The 22,457-nt window shown below is 34.1% G+C and overlaps 1 protein-coding gene and 1 pseudogene across 1 annotated transcript; both read left to right on the plus strand.

Annotated features, from left to right (window-relative positions):
* The first annotated feature begins 5,260 nt into the window (after positions 1 to 5,260).
* Positions 5,261 to 15,421, plus strand: LOC110681808 (glutamate--cysteine ligase, chloroplastic-like). The gene is made up of 17 exons (XM_021857929.1): positions 5,261 to 5,394; positions 6,173 to 6,474; positions 7,572 to 7,722; positions 8,359 to 8,466; positions 9,382 to 9,474; positions 9,855 to 9,938; positions 10,370 to 10,438; positions 10,521 to 10,591; positions 10,686 to 10,754; positions 11,253 to 11,346; positions 11,643 to 11,732; positions 11,839 to 11,919; positions 13,376 to 13,468; positions 13,789 to 13,869; positions 13,964 to 14,033; positions 14,536 to 14,625; positions 15,022 to 15,421. Exons 2-16 carry the CDS (start codon positions 6,182 to 6,184, stop codon positions 14,622 to 14,624), a joined length of 1,536 nt encoding a protein of 511 aa, XP_021713621.1. The 5' UTR covers positions 5,261 to 5,394; positions 6,173 to 6,181; the 3' UTR covers position 14,625; positions 15,022 to 15,421.
* Positions 15,422 to 16,588: 1,167 nt separating this feature from the next.
* Positions 16,589 to 20,552, plus strand: LOC110681809 (annotated as a pseudogene).
* Positions 20,553 to 22,457: the final 1,905 nt, after the last annotated feature.

Below are 22,457 nucleotides of genomic sequence, written 5' to 3' on the forward strand. Positions count from 1 at the left end.
TATATATATATATATATATATATATACACACACACACACACAAAATCCAAGGAAGAGAAGATCACATAAACTAGAATTCTCCTTCCACCTAATTGCAACATCCTATGCAATAGTTTGATTATGTGTTGTGGCTAATGCTTCCACCACCTCCACAATGCAGTCCCTATCAATAAGCATAAAAACTGAAATAAATACTTTATATGTACTAAATACGAAATAAAACTATCTAGTTATGAAATCTGAAACTAAAAGATAGCAGAGAATGGCACACAAAATCCAATAATTAAAAGCTTATGGACATATTCCATATCATTGATATCAATTATCAAATCATTATGATTATAGCTTCAAGAGAATAAAAATATGGCACTAAATTCAAAGGAAATAACAAAAGAAAGTTTCTTGAGATTGCTTAGTTGTTGGTATAAGGAATGGGTATTGTCCAGGATTCATAAATAAATATACTCATGTGAAAAAAAGCATAAACACAAAATACAGCCATAAAAGGTAAATGACTAAATGTAGATGGACATAGATGTGTGTTCTGTATTTGATTGTATTAAAACAGTTCCAGTTTGATCAAGTCCAACGTATATGCAGTGCTATTCATCATATCCCATCAGGATTCAGAGCTACAAATTCTGAAAGCATTTAAACACATTTAAACCAATCCCAAAGCAGCTAGCTAATGAGCCATATACAACAACGCACATATACACATGCAATTATGAAAAAAGAAATTTCGGCCTCCAATTATCAAAAATAAATAGTCAGAAAACGAAATTTACATACATATACATACATAAGAGAGAAACAGGGAAAAAAAGTTCACACAAATAATTCACAGCTCACAAAAATGGATATAGCAATTAGAAAAAAGTAATAAACAAAACAGCATAATCATCATAGCTGATACAAAGAGTAATAAACTTGGATCTCTAAAGTCTTACCCCATGAATGAACCAAATCAGCCACCCCAAATCAATATATCTTCTTATCCATTTATATGAAATTCCCCAAAAAAAACCCCATTAGACTACTCAAATACAATATTCAATATTGCTACGTTTCAAATATAATAAATAAAATAAAAATTCAATATTGCTAAACAAAACCCATTAGACGTTTAATTCTAAGAGTTACCAGAGCAGAAACTTCATCTTCTATGGCATCAAATACAAATTCCCAAACACAAAAGCAAAAACTTCAAATTTAATTCTCAAAAACGAAAATTCGTTGTATACCTTGAACAGAATTTCGAGCAATCAGCTCAAGGAAGGGACATGCAAGAATGAAATTAAGACCGCCTATGCCGCTATCAGCCACCACCTCCTAACTGCCGCCTTCGTCTACTTCCTTAGATTTATTTGCTTATTTTCCTCTTAGAATTTTTGAGTATTTTTTTTCGTGATTTTCACCTTAGAATTTCGAAGTAATTAAGGAGTTGAAGTAAATATGTGAATGTGAGAAGATGGGGAAAATGGAGAAAATGGGTGATGTGAGAATGGGTTAATTGGGTACTGTGAGAATCCGTGAGAATGAGTTGTGAATAAACACGTGTTGTTCAAAACATTTGGTGAAAAAATTAGAGGGAAGAAATGCGCGCTTCTAAAATTTTTATGATATAACACATATCGTTGCATTAGCTCTCATTTTTGTTAAAATAGCTAGGCTATTGCAACGGTTCTTTAAAGCCGTGGCAATAGCTCTACCTCTAAGAACATTAGTTTTAAATCCGTGGCAATAGCCTACTCTATTGCAACGGCAATTAAAATACCGTTGTATTAGCCTTTATTAGGCCGTTGCATTTGGTCAAAAATGTAGTAGTGTGTTTCATATATAATAAATGTAACTCTTTCTTATAAAATAGAATTAAGGTTACATTAATTTTTTCTTGTTACTTATAATTATATAATTACATGATTTAGTTCATTTTTAATATATGTATCATGTCATAATTAAATTATCACTTCTTATCATGCTTGTAAACAAGTCATAAAATAGAATTTATCAAACAATCCAAGAATCATAATCTTCTTATAATGATGTCACTTCAATTTTCAAAATATATAAAATACCTAATATGATACTATGCGAATATTAAATAATTCATACATGCATACATACCAAATTAAATTATGGTGAATAGTCACAACCACTAAAAATCATTTCACTCGAATTCTCCTATATCGTAAAAATAATTATTGTCAAAACAAAATTGTATAATTAAAATATTCTAAGCCTAAAACAAGAAAATACCTTCTCATGTGAGAAATAAAAACTTGTAAAAAAACTTCTGAAACGACTACTATCATCAGTAACATATACACATCTAAATCCCTTCCAATTCAAAGTGGAATCTCGATTTTGATAACTTTGATATAAATTATTACTATAAAAAAATAACATTCATTAAGATATCTTTATTTAACTAAAATTATAATAAATCATTTTATAATAAATTCAGACATTTAATGCAAGAAAAATAATCCCTCCATTTTTTAAAGTGCGCATCACTTTAATTGGCAGCATAATTTTTCAGGAGATTGACTTGAATTCTATAAATAATATGCACAAAAAAATTGATACATTGTATAAAATTTCATAGTATCAACTAACTATGATAAATATACGATCAAAATTATTAAAGGTAAAATATGTTATGTACCAACAAAATGTATATTAAAGTATTTCAATTACTTTAGAATGATTTTTTTTTTTTACAAAAACTTTAGGGTGATTAATTTTGTAGGGTACCCCTCCGTTTCTTTTTATTGGTTATTATCATATTTTAAATATTATTCATAATACTTCCTCCGTTTCTTTTTATTGGTTATGTTTAGATTTTAAACATTATTTATAATACTCCCTCCGTCCCAAAATATATGAGACGTTGGACTTTTTTCACTATTCATGTATTAGTTTTGATCATAATTTTTTACTAACATAATAAAAACATATTTTATCATAAAATATATATATATATATATATATATATATAAAGTTTCAAAATATAATTTTTAAATAATTTTCATAATATTTAATTATATACAAATAAACTCAAGGTAGTGCATTGACATGTGTGCAATGTTAACTGTGTCATGTATTCTGGGATAGAGGGAGTATTAGTTAATCTTCAAATTTACTCACAAAAGTAAAAGAGTCATGTGAGATCATGTTTGATTCATCTCAACGAATGCTCTATTAATATTCAATCGTTATAATTTTAAAAAGTATGTAATGAATAATAATCAAATAGGTGTATTGACAAACGTGTAAAAGTCAAAACGTATCCAATAAAATATGAAGAAGGGAGTATTATACTTTAGATATAGGGTAATTTTGTGAAAATTTAAGAAAATTTTACCAACAACTACCATTATAATGACTACTTTGAGAACAACTAACTACCATTTATTTATTTATTTTTTTTGTAAGACAAAATCTAAAATAATCTACCACAAAAACCTTGAGTAACACAATTACATTTAAATTTATTGGCAATAATCTCCAATTGAGGGAGCTGAAAAATCGATTGTTTCAACGACGAGGGAAGGGAGGAGGGGCAGTTTCATCGACCTGAGAAGGGAGGGGCTATTTTGGGGATGGGGGAATGGGGTGGTTTCGATGGTGTAGGTGGGTCGCCCGAGTGTTTTCAGGGGTAGGGAAGGGCCGACCGACTGTTATCGGTTGCTAGGGGAGGCAGGTGGTCGAATTTCGGTCGGGCTGGGGGTTGGGGCTAAGGGGAGGAAGGATGGTGGCTGGCTGGGAAGGGTTTTTAATTTTTTTTCTTTTATTACAAAAAAACCAATTATGTTGCGACACATCACACATGACTTTTACAAAATAAAAATCACCCTTTACTTAAGTCACTGGTAAATCGACTTAGTGGAAGAAAATCAACCCAAAAGTTCATAGTGCTCCCTAATAAATGTAAGTTGGGATTATTGAGAGTAAATCGCTGAAAGTTCGGATTAATAAATTAAAGTGAATTTTTCTAAAAAAATAAAACTTAGATTTTGTAAGCACCTAATATAATAGATCGAAAAGCGAAGACAAGTCGAATTCAGGGTTAATTGGAGGATGAAATGGAGTCGTTTGACTCTTGGAATTGCCCTTTTTAATCTCTTTAGTTTAAAAAAATGTGTTCCTTTAATGGAAGTGGTGTTACTTATGTTTGTTGGGAGATGTAGCAAAATTTCAATTTCAAATTTACATAAACCCGTAGTAGGTGTTGTTAAACCCATTTGTATGTGATATCGGTAAAAGTCATTACAATATCATGACCTTGTATGAGAATATATACTCCCTCTGTATCACAATATAGTTTCTGTTTTCCTATTTTGGAGACCCAAAATGTTGTTCCCGTTTCTATTTTTGAATAGTATGTAAAGACCATTATACCCTTATTTTTTACTTTATTCATTGAACTTCCTAATTTACCCTTAACTTATCCACTTGCATTGTACTTCTTTCACTTTCTCCCTCTAATTTTTGTCTATAATTGTACTTTTCACTTTTTTCCCCTTAAATTATCCACTTGCCTTGTACTTTGTCTAATTTTTTTCCACTTCTCCTCCCATTTCTTAAATACCGTGAAAAAAAAAACACAATCGGAACTATATTATGGGACAGAGGGAGTACAAGATATGGTTTTGTCAGATCACAAAGAAATGTGATTGACATGTATGAAGCATAGATCTCAAGAGGATTTTATCCATTTGAATTATTGGGGTCCCTTAGGGTAAGACATACTGATTTTGGGTTGTCTCCGTCATTTCAGCAACATTCATAGACTTTTAATTGTATGTTAGAAAATACCTTGCACAACACGAAACATCATCACCAACTTCCCTCATTCTATCAATAGTCCCATCGCATGTTTAAATGTATATTGGTAAGCCTTATATGCGTTGTCCTCACTCGTTGTAATAGCTAAAGGTAAATATCGTTAATGACCTTAATTGATATTGAGTAAGGGCTTCTTATGCCAATAGTAACTTATGTTACTTACTGTCCTTTTGTTTGTTGTAAACTCAGTTTAATTAATGTAATTTCAGCTGTTTTTTTTTTAAAAAAATTCTTAAAAATTTACAAAGAATTGATACAAGCTTTGGTGTATGAAAATATTTAAAAATATTTAAAACATGTTTACATAAAATCTTTATAAAACCCATCTATCTCATAATTAGACGATTATAAAAACACCTGCCCCATTTATTTATCAGACGGATCTAACCCATATTATAACTATGACGGGTCATGGCTTTTAAAGGCCTCCATTCCTATTTCCTACCTCTCTGAGTTATTTCATTGAAGTGCACGCAACGTTCTCCATTAAAGCGTTCTCCGTTGATTCTAATTCTTGTATCCCCCATTGAAGCAGCTTCTAAGGTAAGTTGTTTGTTGTTGTTATCATCATATCAATTTCACAATCTAGGGTTTATATTTGATCTAATCTTATTTAATTATCAGTGCTTTAAGTTTAGGGTTCGTAAATTCTTAGATTATGAAACATCATATCCAAAAGAAAAGAAAATTTTGAGCTTAATTTGATTATTGAATCAAATATCCCTAAAATTATGTATTTTTCGAGATAATTCAATATGAAATCAAATCTCTTTTTTCTGGGCCTAGGGCGGCCGCCCCTCCTGCCCTGCCTCAGGGACGGGCCTAGTGATTCCCGGACACTACCTAGTTGCGAGTCGGTCCGACAGGTGGCCGACCAGGCATGGGGTAATACAACCAGACTAGGCGGTAACAATTTGTGGTAGTTGTTTTGAGTTTATAAAATTGTAAGTAATTGAGGAAAATGTTCATGATAATGATTCTCCGCTTCTAAGTTCGTGCTTTTTTTTAAGGTGGTAATGGAAGTTTGTTATGAAAAAAAAAATTCTGGGTGATAGATTTTAACATGGACATTGGCATAAGACATTCTTTGCAAAGGCAGCTACAATTTCCTCATACCACCATTTATTTCCGCTTACCAAGTGTGTCGTTAGTGTAATGTTAGCCTTTGTATGGTACATTTGTTGTTGTAGTTGTTTGTACTGGAGTCTTTGGTTTAGGAAGTTTCTGCTTTCAGAATTGAAGTTGCACATGTCATTGCTCTAGAGGCCTTGTTAGAGTTTTGAGCTATATTTGATGAGATGCTGTTTTATGACTTTTGTAGGGGGATATCATGGCACTTGTTTACCAGGGAGCTGTGCCATTGTCTATGCATACTGAGACAGTCCGATGTGAAGCTGTAAGCAAGGAGATTAGTAGCAATCTGTCTTTTCTTTCCAGTAATTCTGTTAAGAAAACTAATCCTTTGTGCTTAGACACGGCAAAAATAGAACGATCACGCAGGTTTCGCACCATTGTTGCTGCTAGTCCTCCTACAGAAAATCCTATAGTATCTGCGGAGCCGCTCACTAGAGAGGATCTTGTGAGATACCTTATGTCTGGATGCAAACCTAAAGAGAATTGGAGGTGGGTTTTTAGTTATTTGCTCCAATTGGCATTTGGGAACTTCTGCTAAGATGTACTAGCACTAACAAGTTCCCAAATACCATATTTTGAGGTTTTCATTTATTTGCTCCAATTGGCATTTGTGAACTTTCATACTGCTTCCAATTTTTCATGTGAACATTAAAACAAATGCATATTACATCTGTTAAACGCAATCTTAACTTCTTAAGTATTATGCGAGTCATTTTAGCATTTTCCTATTTAAAAAAAAATAAAAAAAGAAACAAAATAGAGGTCATGATTACAAGTTAAACGTGGATGCGGTGATTCGTCCGACACTTTACAGTGTTGCACCTTATAGTCACAATTTTTAATTTGCTATGTCAGATACTTCTTTACCAATAAACTTTTTTTTTCCTCTTCTTATTTTTTATTTTTTTTTCTTGTGAAGTGTCAATTTCAGTCCAATTCCATGCTTTAACTGCGCGAGTTATACAATGATTTGGTGCTGTGGTAACACACTTACACTACAAAGTTTTTTGTAATGCATGTATTTATTTTAATTGCAACTCGTGTAATTTATTCTTTAGCCTCATCTTTGAGATTTCTTTCTCCCATTTTGATATATTATGTTGTGTTCATCATTGCGCGGGGAAGTAACAAACTGGGTCATTGTTAAATAAAAATTCTCTTGTATTGTAAATTATTGCTTTGGTCATACAGTGACCTTATGACTATTCTTTATGGGAATGTTTGCACTAAATCATCATCAGAGGCAACCTTTTGTGTTTGTGATTAACATTTTGCTCTGCATGGACTTTTCTATGTTTACACTGGTGCCATGCTGCCAACCATGGATGGGGGTTGCAATCAAGTTGCCTTCACATTATAGACCTAACTTATTTCAAATGTTTTATGAGAGCTTAATATAGCTTCAAATTTCTAACAGACCCTGGGAGGAGATGAGAGGGTTTGGGGGCTGCCTTCTTGGGTGAAGTTTGGCTTATATAAAGTCTATTTGTTTTTTAACATGTAAGATTTTATAATGTTAAATGTTCAACTTTTTTTTTCTCTTTTCTGCATTTGATGCTTAAAAATGGCAATGTTTGTACCTGCAGGATAGGCACAGAACATGAGAAGTTTGGTTTTGAAATTGAAACTTTACGACCCATGAAATATGAACAGATAGCTGAATTGCTTAATAGTATTGCTGAGAGATTTGACTGGGATAAAGTGATGGAAGGTGACTACATAATTGGATTGAAGCAGGTAAACTATTTGTTTGCTTGATGCTGATTATGTGCTATTCTATATTTCGTTTTCTGTCTCTTTTGTATGTTACAAAGAGGAGGCCCTTGCTATGGTGTGTTCTGGCCTTTTGGGTGGTCTATGCAGTCTAGCCACTACAAATGCATGATGTGAAAAACTATCCATAAGTATGCAGACATCACATGCATATAATATAACGGGAGAGAAGAAAAGGGCTTGTGAAGATTCAATTGACTAGAGTAGATACAGTTTGATTTTTGATATTGATTAACAAACTAACTGACAAGAAGAAATGACTGAACATGTTTTGTTATGCAAGGAATTGTTACGCTTTGATTTGACTGGTGAATATTGATGGTCTAAGCTCTCACCTTATTCAATCATTATTGGTTTTTATGTACCCCAATGACCCGAATACCCCTTTCTTCTTATTTCTAACCACCACCACCCCTGCCCAAATAAAATTCCTTATTACTGGTGAACATGTTCTCTAGTAAGGCTGTCCAGTATTGATTATTTATCCATTTTTCCTTACAAGAGCTACAACTCCATGTTTGAGTTATGACCTTATAAAGCTGTTTGATCTTGCTATCTGCTGCTTGAGCCTTTTGAACAAAGTGTGTTTAATGTTGTCAGGGGAAGCAAAGCATATCATTGGAACCTGGAGGTCAATTTGAACTTAGTGGTGCTCCTCTTGAAACATTGCATCAAACTTGTGCTGAAGTTAATTCACACCTGTATCAGGTTAGTTTACATGGCAATTGCGTCTACCTTTATAGTGTCTGGGAAATTTTCCCTATTTTGTGGTTTATAGAGGTATTTGCTTATGTCATTTATTTTCAAGGTACTACAATGCTTTCTTATTCACCAAATTGCTTTCATCTGATACACTTTGGATCCTGTCACGACTCATGATTAAATATGTTATATAAAGTCATTCTGGCTGTTCAAAAGAGAGAGCAAGACTACTTGTCTTTGTTTTGCATTGACAATGTCGTGATCACTTTAACATGTATCTAATATTCCCGAGATGTTGCCATGAATCTTACACTTACCTGATACTCTTAGGAGTAATTTATGGATTATTACATACAGGGAGGAATGGAGGATAACTTATGTGAATAAATGGGTAGATGATTATGTCCTTATATCCTGTTTTGATTCTCTCTCTATAATACTGATGTCAGCTATAAGGTGAAGTATATAGATTATTAGTTCTCTGAATGCCCTTTTTTTATAAGAAAGTGGAGCGTACTAAGTGCTGATAAAATTGTTGGGTCTTCACTCTCTAGAGGGCCTTTACTTGCTGCATGGGCTAGACACTTCTAGTTATCTTTTCAGAACAATATATTCTTGATTATCGTAGTCTGTGTTTTGGATTTATGCTGAGAGATTTTGACAGTTGATAAAGATTGATGAATCATGGCCGAATTTCTGTCTTCTGCTGCTGTTTTCCCTCTCTTAAGTTTATTCGTCTAGGAGTTGTTACATTTTTTTAATGTGGAATAAAGCAATCAGTGCATATAGAACCTTGGGAAGACAAATGGTGACACTGTTTCCTCTCAGCCCTTTTTGATGGAGAACTATATCTATGGTATACTAATTGCTTTCATAAATGGCAATATGATCAGGTTCTTGATATTATAACACTTCTGGCAGGTCAAAGCTGTTGCAGAAGAAATGGGGATTGGATTTCTTGGGATTGGATTTCAGCCCAAATGGAGAATTCAGGACATCCCTATAATGCCAAAGGTAATTCTGTGAATTTTTTTCAGCAGAAGCAGCACATAGATATCTTGTTCTTTTTATACTTGCAATCATGCTATGTTTATATGTTCTGTGCACTTTCCCTTATTTCTTTGTTTCTGTATTTTTTCCTTGCTTTATTTAGGTCTTTATCTTTCCAACCATCTCAGTCTTTTGTATTTGCTTTTCCATTTAATTATTTAAATTGTCTTTTATGACCAAACTTAATGATTTTCAATGCTAAGTGCTTGCACCCTAACAGTTTGTCATTATCATTTTTACAACTTGCTTCCCGGATTTCTGATGCCTCATGCGAGTCATGCCTGTATATTCACACTTCTGTTTTTCTGCTTCTGTTATGAACTATTGACTGTTTTTGCAATCAGGGAAGATATGAGATTATGAGGAACTACATGCCCAAAGTTGGCACACTTGGACTTGATATGATGTTCAGGACATGCACTGTCCAGGTATTTGTTGCATCTTTATAGATATTTTTTTCTTGAATTTGAAAATGGTTCATTTACCCAAAAGTTGTTTTGGGGTTGTTGGGATATTAGAGTTGAAGAGTAGAAGAACATATGCTATTGTACATCTTTCCAATAGAAGGCTGTATAATCTTTCACACTATTACTACAGTGGTACAACCTCTCACATTATTTATCATCTATCAACTCAACCTAACTTGTCACTTTGAAATACCAATGCAATATTAATTGTTCTTAAAAATAAGAATGAAGCTCTACAAGGTAAAGCCAAGAGATCTATAGAAATGTCTGATGTGATCAATGCATTAACTAATAGATCATTGATATGTGATGGAAGTTTAAAAGCTACTTGTTAAGCATTGGAGAGTAATAATTATTTTTTATCGACATTTCAACTTGCTGAACTGTCTTAGGTGAATTTGGATTTTTGTACTGAAGCTGACATGATCAGAAAATTTCGCGCTGGTTTAGCTTTACAACCTGTGAGTAAAATCTTGAAGTTATATGTTTGAGATATCATCGGATTTCTCATCCCATTATCTGACTATTTAAATAATGAAACAGATAGCAACAGCGCTATTTGCGAATTCACCTTTCAAGGAAGGAAAGCCCAACGGTTATCTCAGTATGAGAAGGTTTTTTAGATGTTCCTTATAAATCTGATCTAATTTATTTTCTTGTGTCAGTCTCTTTTTTGACTTTTTCCCTCCTGGTTTATGCTTTTATCAGCCATATTTGGTCAGATACTGATAATAATCGTACTGGGATGCTTCCTTTTGTCTTTGACGACTCTTTCGGGTGAGTAGTATGCCAGCATAAAGTTTTTGTAATTGATATCCATTTGTGGATGCTGTGATATCTGTAGAGGCATATGAACCTGTCATAGGAGCATAATATTTGGATAATATATCCACTTTGAATTTACCACTGCCCAAGTTGTGCATGCATTTGTGTAGTGAAATGGCTGGTAGAATCTATTGCGTAGAAAAGGCAAAAGGATAAAGTAGTGTTTACAAAGTGCTCTACAGCTCATACTTCAATATTTCCGTTTTTCCAAATCTAGTTTTGCAGTATTTATACAATTAGTCTGGTACCCTAGTAACTTGTCTTTTGATAAAAGAGATAGATTGAGGATAAAGTACTTCGTAGATGTTTGACATATACCTATAGTGAAAAACAGAAAAACTCTAATGGCGTTGAAAATGAGGGGAAAGGATCTGTAGTTTTTTTTTTTTGTAAAGAGTTCCCCATGTGGTTTCTAGATTATGAAGTTAGTGATTCTTGTTATTTATGCAGGTTTGAGCAGTATGTGGATTATGCCCTCAATGTTCCCATGTACTTTGTATATCGGAACAACAAGTATGTTGACTGCAGTGGATTGTCCTTCCGGGTAAACCTCTGCCCTTTTAAGATTGACTGCATTATCACTTCAATGTTTATGGTCTTTTTATTCTGGGGTGAGGTTTTTTTTTTTTTTTTTTTTTTTTTTTTTTTTTTTTTTTTGGGGGGGGGGGGGGGGGTTGTAGGTGTTGCAAGCTTGGGCTAAGAGGGATTTGGTTTGTCCTTTTTTGTAATCTTCCTTTCTTGTAAGATGGCTGTGCAGCGTTATAAACCTCGGGCAATTTTTCCCTTAATAATTATTGGGTGTATAATAAGTTTTCTTATCTTTTGTATCATATTATATAGGACTTTTTGGAAGGGAAGCTTCCAGTTCTCCCAGGCGAGTTGCCGACACTTAATGACTGGGAAAATCATCTGACTACTATATTTCCTGAGGTCTGTCACTTGCATTCAAGAAATTTTTGTTTTCTGACACTTCTTGCCGTAAAATCATTCTTATATCATGTCTTATACAGTCTTTTGCGTTATTATCTTGGTTCAGGTAAGGCTGAAGAGGTATTTAGAGATGAGAGGTGCTGATGGAGGACCATGGAGGCGATTGTGTGCATTACCTGCATTTTGGGTATGCTGCATCTTGCATCATTGATCTTACTTATGAAAACCTACTGCCATATATTGCTGATAGCTGATACACTGATCTTATATCCCGATATTGACATCATGACTACCACTCCCCTCCTGCCCCACATGTATACATGCAAAAACAATTTAAAATACCCACAGAAAAGCCTGGCATATTTGTTGCTCTCATAAGCAAGTATAGATATGAAGATAAAGCTTTCCTTTTGACCTACCAAAAGATAGATAAATCAGTATAGTTAATTTTTTGGCGGGTTGGGGGGACAAATGACCTGGGATGGGGCTTTTCTAATGTGCTTCTTTATACATGGGAAATAATTTGCTGGCATTTAGTGATGCCTGTGAAAGCTGATCGGGAATTGGAAAGCAAAAACTGTTGGGACCTGGTAGTTTGATGGTGGATGAGATTATAATAAAGAGTCATATATGACTGAGGTTGTGAGAGAGGAAGAGACAGTTGTGTGCTAAGCTTTGGTGGCACTATTGACTATTAATGCTGGCAATAAAACACCAACTGCTGAGAGGATTGTGACTCTGAGACAAGAGATAGTTGTCTGACAGAAACAGACTAAGATAGAAAATAATAGTAATGGGCTGGTGGTCTGAGCAGGTGTGTGATCATTGATAAGTGCTATCATCTGACCTTCACTTACTAACCTAAGTATCTTTTTATAGCAATTTTTCTTAAGCAAAAAATATTTCTGAAGTATATACATGCCTACATTCATTCTTCAGATATATTTAAGTTAGAGAAATTTTCTTTGGTAGTACAATATTAGAAAACTGATGTGGATATCACCAGCGGCACAGCATTGAATCTAGATTTATCCCATTCCTCTTTTAACTAGCCGTTACTAGCTGAGGAGCTGTTTCTTAAAGACCTGTGAGACCTCTACAAAAATTATTTTACAGTGGTTAGAGAATTCAACGCAAAAGAACAATGGTGAGAAGAAATTTCCCCATCTAAAAGCAATAACAAGAAGAAAGAAAGGGTATAAACACATGGCTCGAGGATGAGTGTGGAGGATGCAAACATAGATCCTTAAGTGCTGGAAGTTTCTAACAAAGTTCAAACCAAGCTAGACCTACCATGAAGTCCATGATCACGCCCACTAGTTCAATTAAGTTCTGCCCTTCTCTAAATAACATCTCCACATATTTCGTTCTTCATTCATGTATGTAAAATCCTGCAACAATAGTATAGTGTTTCAAAATTTGAATTGGCTTTAGTTACTGATTTGCATGTTTTGCTTGATATCTATACGTATGTGATGTATGCTTTGGTATAGGCTTCTAATTAAATGTGTATGATAGGTGTTGGTTCTATCTGGAGGTATTCTTTCATACAGTGTTTCATGGTGACAAAGCAATTATCTTGGTCTTATAATTTATTGTTTGAGATAGCAGCTGTAATGAATTTTAACATCTATCAATGTCAGGTGGGTATATTATATGATGAGGATTCCTTACAAAGTGTCTTAGACATGACATATGATTGGACGAACGAAGAACGGGAGATGCTGAGAAATAAGGTACTGCCTTTACCATCAATATTTACTTTTTAACATAGCATAGGGATCATCATAATAGCATAGGTCGCTTAAATTGAACTTTCTGGGACTTATGTTTGAAATGATGGGGATGAATATGCATAGAGGGGCTGCCTACTACTGGGAAACATGAGCTACTTTTCTTTTAATGTACTGGGGCTCTTGAACATTATCTATGTATGATGGGTTGAAAATGTTGAGACTTGATTTTGATTATAGCTTTCAGGAATTGAATGTGAAAGTTCATCTAAATTATGTGATTCATTTAGATAGAAAATCTCAGCTCTGAGTTTATTGATCAGGTACCGAAATTTGGTCTCAAGACTCCGTTTCGAGATGGATATGTGAAGCATGTTGCGGAGGATGTATTGAAATTGGCGAAGGTAAGTTGGCTACATTATTTTATTTTATTTTTGTACGCCATAAACTGCTGCTATAAATTTTTTTTATTAGCTTTGATGAACTTCTTTTCCTCAGGATGGTTTAGAAAAAAGGGGCTTCAAGGAGACTGGATTCTTAAATGAAGTGGCTGAAGTGGTCAGAACAGGTATTTCAGTTGGGGAAGTAATTAGAAATGCATGACTTCTGCCATCTTATTCTTGATACGTGTACTGAAAGTTGATGATCACACTGCTAGTGAGAATTAAATTCAAGTTAATACTATACTATATCTACTGTTATGCTAAATTTGTAACATTTTTCTAATTTTTGGATAATCACAATAAGAACTTAAAGTTCATAGAAAAAAAATTGTGGTTGCAGTATTGGTCAGTCTTGGAAGTGGCATCATGTGGGTGTTACAACACGCTTTCCAACCATCGGCTTTAAATGACAAATTTTATCACTATAAAACTCAGAGTTTTGTAAATAGATTATTAGATTGCTGATTTGCAGCTTATATTATACCTTTAAATCCTCATCTTGTTAGTTCCCGTTGAAAAAATATAATCTTATGTACAGTACTTTGTATGACTTTAATCGCATCAATACGCTACCATCTTGATCAGCCTTTTGTCAGATCTTTGCTGATTGTGGGATATATGTTGCAGGTGTGACCCCAGCTGAGAGGCTCTTAGAGATGTACCATGGAAAGTGGGAACAAAATGTGGATCCTGTATTTGAGGAGCTGCTTTATTAAGGTACGGAGTAACTGCTGTCTTTGTGGGTAGGGTAGGTAGTTTAAGATCCTACTTGTTTTACTTAAACCTCTTTCCATTGCTTGGAACTAAAGTTGATTTATAAAGCTCTATATGTTATTATCATAGTTGAGCCAAGTTTCTTTTAATCCCCGTGTCTTCCCTTGTATATTTGGAAAGATTTATAAGTTAAGAGAATAAGAATATGTTTTTCTAGGAAATAATTACTACTACATTCCATAATCATTTTTGTCTTTCTAGCTGTCCTCTATAGGAAGTATATTGTTTTCCGAGGTACCATGTTTTAGCGGTCCATCAATTGCTATTGAGTCTTGAATGATTGAATCAAGTCAGTAATATACCTGATATTGTAAGCTTTGATTTGCTATGTTTGGACAGGAACTGACATTCTTTAACGAAGTACTGGATTATTTGTCAGCATCTGGCTTGCCCTACCGGTAAAGGATATTATGGACATTCTTGAGTAACTTTTTGATGAATAAAGGCTAAATTAGACACTCCAGCAAATTAAACTATTAAAGTGTAACTCTAATTCTTCGCTCATGAGAGAAATTTGAGTATATAGATCTCAATTTTTGTTCACCGTGCAATAAGTTGTTAGGAGTATTATAGGTCTGATCTAAGTTGCTTTATGGAGCCAGCTCTGTTGCAAACAATTTAGCGCGATGATTTACAGATTTCCTATGACAAGGTTTTGTCGAGCTTTGTTCCTCATGCAGTCATGCTTCATTAAGTCCTAATTTTCTAATGCAAGTCTTCTGACGAATGTTACATGTTAGCTGTATTTTGCACTGTCATAAATTTGCTTCCTCCATTGATCTCATTCAACTCTTTTGGATGAAAACTTGCTTTCCATACCTCGTATGAACTACAATGAAGCTACAACTTTTCTTTTTTGGCGTGTGTATGCATGTTGGTTTTACAAGAATTAATTGGAAGGTATCATGTTTAGATAAAGAGCTGCCAGCCTCGTTCTATTTTCAAATGCCTTAGAGGCCAATGGCAGTGTAAAAGACTGAAGTGTTGCTATTCTTGCAATCGTGCTATTTCAAGATTAATATAATATTTTTCGATTGTTACTAGACTAATGGTTGAAACAGTGCAATACTGCAATGCACGATTGGTTCAATCTTTTTGTTGTAATAATATAGTTATTAATACTCTCTTTTATTTGCATCACTTTTCTTTTATGGATGTTATTTTTAAATGCATCACTTCTATATTTAGTAACTTTATACTATATTTTCATTTCTCTCTCTTACTTTAAACCACACTCAAATTATTTTATCATTTCTCTCTCTTCTATGGTCCCACTTAAATAATAAAAATATATATCCTCTCTTACATACTTTCTCTTTTATGATCCAATCTTATTTTTACTACAATAATTTATTCACTCACTCACAATATTATATTACTCTCTTAAAATTTTATACATTCCCAACTAATGCAAAAAAAAAAAAAAAAAGGAGGGAGTATATGTTTTGTGATTAACTTATTATACAATGCAACGAACTTAACATCCTCCTTTTTGACATTTGTTACCATAAATTTGTTAATAATTTAGCAACGCGGATTATATGAGCAAAATTGTTAAGAGTATTCTTTCGAAAAAAAAATCAAAATAAATTGTTATAAGTATCATGAGCCGGAGGGAACAACGGTTGAATATACAAAAAGAATATGGGTGACACCACGTCTCTAATATAATGATATAAATGGCTCTTGCCGACCAAGAAGTGTTAATTCCAATCTCGGTTCATAAAGCAGTTAATTCAAATAACATTATGGAAATAATAAGCGCGTAAACATCGTAATTAGTAAAGTCTCGTATCTCTCAACTTAAGGAAACATAACAAACCTTTATTTAAGCATTGATATGAAATATATTAATTATAGTATAACTATTTATTTGCATGTTACATGTTACAAAAAATAGTAGATAAAAAATAGAGCATAGGCTAAAAATTCGGAGAGCAATGAGTTGTATTACTCCAAAATCTCTCGCACATTTTGTCCTTTGACATGGCCTTCTAACATGCCCACATGAAATTGATATCTTTATCATTGTTTTTCCACCCTACAAAACCCCCAACTTTCAAGCACTTCCATTTCCATCAAACTAATTCAACCCCACCTCCTAAACCTTTATTTTTTTTTCCCACATTATTATTCATTGTAACACCCTCTCCTTATTCTAAAACATCATAATATTAACATTATGAGAGAAATCCTCCACATCCAAGCCGGGCAATGTGGTAACCAAATCGGCGCACAGTTTTGGGAGGTGGTTTGCAATGAGCACGGTATTGATACCACCGGGCTATACATTGGTGATTCTCTACTCCAACTTGAACGATCCGATGTTTATTTTAATGAGGTGAGAGGTGGCCGATATGTTCCTAGGGCGATCATGATAGACCTCGAGCCAGGCACCATGGACTCCCTTAAATCTAGTCCTTATGGACAGATTTTTAGGCCTGATAATTTTTTTTTTTCGCGCAAAATGGTGCTGGGAATAACTGGGCTAAGGGTCATTACACCGAAGGTGCTGAACTGATCGATACTGTCCTTGATGTTGTTTGTAAGGAAACCGAGAATTCTGATTCTTTACAAGGTACACTTCAAATGTATATCAGTTTTTTTTACATTTCATATTTACACTTTGATATATATGATCAATAAAACATTAAGCTCATAACATTATTATTATTAATATGGTGATTGATCAATAATTCAATATATTCCTAAGAATATGACAAGATCTGAGAAAGTTTATTTATGTAGATTATGCATCTTTTGGTACGATGCAATATTAATTAATTATCTATTTTTTTCATGACAAAAACTATGATCGTTGAATTTATCATTATTTTGTCATCTTTTGGTACTTGACCAAATCCAAATTTCACCTAACCTGTGTTACATGATATTAGCCCAGCTAAGTATCAGTCTAATGTGACCCAAAAAATTATGATACTTGAATATGTCCCATCCCGAACATATAATAACCAAACCAAATTCGAACTAAATGACTCATCACCTAGTTATAAGCCGTTTGCTACCTGTAAGTTTATAGCAAGCACCTAGAGTCCTAGACACATGAGACTTACAAATACTTCTAAATTCATCACTACATATAATTTTGTCATATGATGGACTTTTATGTTGAATAATCTCCTGACATGTGATTACTTGAATCGATTAGTAGGATTCCAATTATGTCATTCTCTGGGAGGAGGAACAGGATCAGGGATGGGAACGCTGCTAATATCGAAGATTAAAGAGGAGTATCCTGATTGTATGCTGATGACCTTCTCAGTGTTTCCATCTCCAAAGGTGTCAGACACGGTGGTGGAGCCTTACAACGCCACGCTCTCTGTACACCAACTGGTGATGAGTGCATGATACTTGACAATGAAGCCCTCTATGACATTTGCTTCCGCACTCTCAAACTCTCCAACCCTTAATGTATGTTGCTATAACACTTGCATTATTTCTTTTTGCTTGATTTTCTGCTGCTTTTGTCTTTACGTTTCCACCCTACAGTATTTATGCAAAGTTGTTTGTATAGATGTTTAAATGATCCAATTTTGACATAAGTTTTGCAAACACGCAGTTGGCGACCTGAATCACCTGATCTCAGCAACAATGAGTGGCATAACATGCTGCCTACGATTTCCTGGTCAGCTGAATTCCGACCTTAGAAAGCTTGCAGTGAACCTGATACCCTTCCCTCGCCTCCACTTCTTCATGGTAGGGTTTGCACCCTTGACCTCCATCAACTCCCGGCAATACACAACCCTGTCCATCCTCGAGCTCACCCAACAAATGTGGGATTCCAAGAACATGATGTGTGCAGCGGACCCAAGTCATGGTCGATACCTCATTGCATCAGCAATGTTCCGAGGCAAGATGAGCACAAAAGAAGTTGACCAGCAAATGACCAATGTTCTGAGCAAGAATTCATCCTACTTTGTAGAGTGGATTCCCAACAACGTGAAGTCCAGCGTCTGTGACATCCCACCAACAGGGCTTGCTATGTCTTCGACTTTCATAGGGAACTCAACTTCCATTCAAGAGATGTTTCGAAGGGTGTCAGAGCAGTTTACAGTCATGTTTAGGAGGAAGGCTTTCTTGCCTTGGTACACCGGCGAAGGCATGGATGAGATGGAGTTCACGGAGGCTGAGAGTAATATGAATGATTTGGTGTCTGAATATCAGCAGTATCAGGAAGCTGGAGTGGAGTATGAGGAAGAATATGAAGAGGAGGATGCTTAAAAATTAGTCGCAAATTAATTTGAGAGGATTCCTTTTTACATTAAGATTAAGAAGGAGAAATGAATAGAATTAAATCTCTTTCAATTTTAAAAGGTGGCAAGAGGGGGAATTCTTTTTTTGTGCAAGGAACTTATTGGTTTTACTCTCTTTTATTTGGATGGAACTAAATTTAATTTTTAGGGTAATTTGTAAATTACCACCCAAAAATAAGACCATTTTTGATATAACCACCCAAAACAAAATTATTTTTATTTAACCACCCCTTAAATTAAATAAGCGCGCAGATTACCACCCATTTCTAAATTCTGGTGAAAAAATTCCGTCAGTGGACCCCACTTATTTTTTATTTTTTATTTTTTCCTTTTTTTTTCTTCTATTCTCTGGATTTCTCACTCTCTCTCCCCGATTTTTTCACTCTCCTTCTTCCTACCTTCTTCCTTTCTTCTTCCACCTTCAATCCTCGCCCCAATCTCCCCCACTTTCTCTCTCCTCCATTTTTGTATACTTCCTAGCCACTGCAATCTACCCCACCACCCTCAACACACCCCACCGACCACCGCCTTCAACTTCACTGCCCTCCACACACATCTCACCGCCCTCAACAAACCCCACCGAAAGAATAAGGGTCGATTTAGGGTTCATGCTTCAATTGAATTGGGGGTTTTCTTAAATTAGGGTTCCTATTTTAAGAAAATCCCCAATTCAATTTTTCTCTTTGTTGGTTATTTTTTCTCTTCCAAATTATCCCCAAATCCCCTTTCTTGTTCCTTGTTTGGATGAATTTATACCCGACAAAATCTGGGATTTTGAGAGATTAATTTTTCTGGGTAACTTGAATTTTTGATTGATTGATTATTATGCCATCTTTATGGAAGAAACAGAAAGGGAATCGGATTTCTCGGCTTGTTGCCGACTTGCAAACAGGGCCTAAACGAGGTGGGTCCCTCGTTGTTGAAACTGGGTTTCCAACTTCTCTGATTGATCAGTTTGTTAAGAATCGTGATAAATTGAAGAAACCCAAATCAAAGCATCACAAATCTAAGAAGAAGATGTTGATGAACAACACCGTTTTCCAAATTTGCCCTCGGTGAGTGATTCTTCTGTTTCTGGGTCAGATTTTGATGCTTCCAGTTGCTCAGTTGTTGAAAATTGTCAAGAAAACGTTGCTCAGATTGATAAAAACGGTTTATTTGTTGATGATTGTGTTGCCCATGAAAACCCTGTTGTAGATATGCATCATCATCATGATTCTTGTGAAAATGGAAGAAGAAAGGAAGAAGGTAGGAAGGAGAGTGAAAAAATCGGGGAGAGGGAGTGAGAAATCCAGAGAATAGAAGAAAAAAAAAGGAAACAAAAAAAAAAGTGGGGCCCTATGACGGAATTTTCACCGGAATTTAAAAATGGGTGGTAATCTGCGCGCTTATTTAATTTAAGGGGTGGTTAAATAAAAATAATTTTGTTTTGGGTGATTATATAAAAAATGGTCTTATTTTTGGGTGGTAATTTACAAATTACCCTAATTTTTATAATATACAATAATGTTTACATCCAAAATAGTAATAATTTGACAGAAAATTTTCGGTTTAGAAGATGACATTTGATTTACTACTAAAACATTTTCCTTGAATATCTCCTTCTTTCTGAACGGGAAATTGAAGTGAATAACATTGAAAAAAAAACAAAAAAAAAAAAAAAAAAAAAAAAAAAATCAAAAATTGAATTTCAAGTAGAGGTACCAAACCTCAATGGTATCCCATAAATAATCGAATAATTCGTTGATTAAGCCTATTTCCCAAATAAAAAAAAAAGAAAAAAAAAGAGTAATACTATTTCAATCTCTAAAATCCTATACATCCAAATATCTAATGAGCTAGAACAGAGCCCAAAAACAGCACCAAACAATTCTAAATCATTTCGTTGCACCAATTTTTTCATGACAGAATGACAGACACTAATAATGCTAAGATGATAAGATGTGATGAAATCCTAACTACAAATTTATCTAGCAACATAAAACATCATCAAATTCATCATTAAATTTTAGTTACGTTGATAACAAATACAATAAACATTCAAAAAACAATCAGAAACTACGCATTAACAAGAGCAGTACTTTGTCCAGTCTAAACCAAGATTATAAGATCAGATGGCATGTCAAAAATGGTATAAATTAACACAACAAGTCTAAAAACATAGGATTTATCAATCATCTTAAGCAAAGCAGCAGCAAAATTCAACTGTACAAAACATTCTTCATCATCTGATTTCTATGTAAAAACGAATCCCTCTATAGAAATGAAAGTTACACCCCATCAACTCACTAAAGAAAACTGTTCAACCAAATTAACCTCTAGTTCTATCAAAGAATGATGATTATATATATAAAAAAAAAAGACTGCTTTGAAGATCCTTGAATAACTCCATGTACATCAATGCTACAGCAGCAATATGAAAAATGAAGAACGGTTACCCATAAAAGCTACTATCAGCCACCATTCCTTTTGTTTTCAAGGGATGATCCGTCTTTCAGAGCAAGCTGCGCTTCATTCTCTTTTCCAAGAGCAAATAATGCAGCAGCCTGTAGATAAGAAGCAATATGCCACACCGGAGATATAACTTGTGCTTGAGATGCATCATCAAGTGCTTCTTGTGGCATGTCACTCATGAGATAACACAGACTACGACAGGCAAAGCTGTTGGTGACAGCATGGTTCAAACATCAATGAACTGGAACAAAGGGAATTGCATGAAATTTGTCAGCATAATTTCACCTAGATTTCTCAACCAGAACTTTTAATATGAAAAAGACTACTGCCAATAAGTTGATTTAGGTTATCAAATGCTAGTTTAGACCATCAATTAAGCAAAATATGTAATGAATAATGTATAAACTCTTCCTTAGGACTACTCCGTACCATTTTATGGTTCAAAATCATATACTAATAGACAAGACTATATCCCTTGATACTTTTCTCCATTTTGGTGAGATGTCTCAAAGTGAACTCTCCAGTTTGCAATCTTTGCATGTACAGTTTAAGTAAACTTCTTTAATAATATATCAAATAAATCCTTTTTTGCTCCAACAACATTTTCTCTTAATTTTGTTTAAATCTCTAATCACATCAACATTAATCACATTTGATAATCCTCTTTTTTTTTTTTTTTTTCGAGGTGTGTCTCCAACAACATTTTCTCTCTACCTTACAATGCTCACACCCACTTTTTATCCACCTTTGATAATTATTTTTAATATATGTGCTAAAATTATAGGAGATATCCAGCAAGGGACAAAGAAAGCTATAATTATAAAAGACAAGGTTCAACAACACTCTTCAAATGTGGCTTATCATTTGAACCAAAACAAGTACTATCAAACTTCAAACAAAAATTCCATTTGACATTGCTGAAGTATTTTTTTTCAAGCACATAACTGATAAACTATTATCACCCCTTCCTCCCTTATATGTCCAGCTATCTTATTTAAATTGTCACTTGTCCCTAAATCGCATAAATGGAATGTATATGTGTAATTA

The sequence above is a fragment of the Chenopodium quinoa genome, unplaced genomic scaffold (assembly GCF_001683475.1).
Source record: "Chenopodium quinoa cultivar QQ74 unplaced genomic scaffold, ASM168347v1, whole genome shotgun sequence".
Taxonomy (NCBI): domain Eukaryota; kingdom Viridiplantae; phylum Streptophyta; class Magnoliopsida; order Caryophyllales; family Amaranthaceae; genus Chenopodium; species Chenopodium quinoa.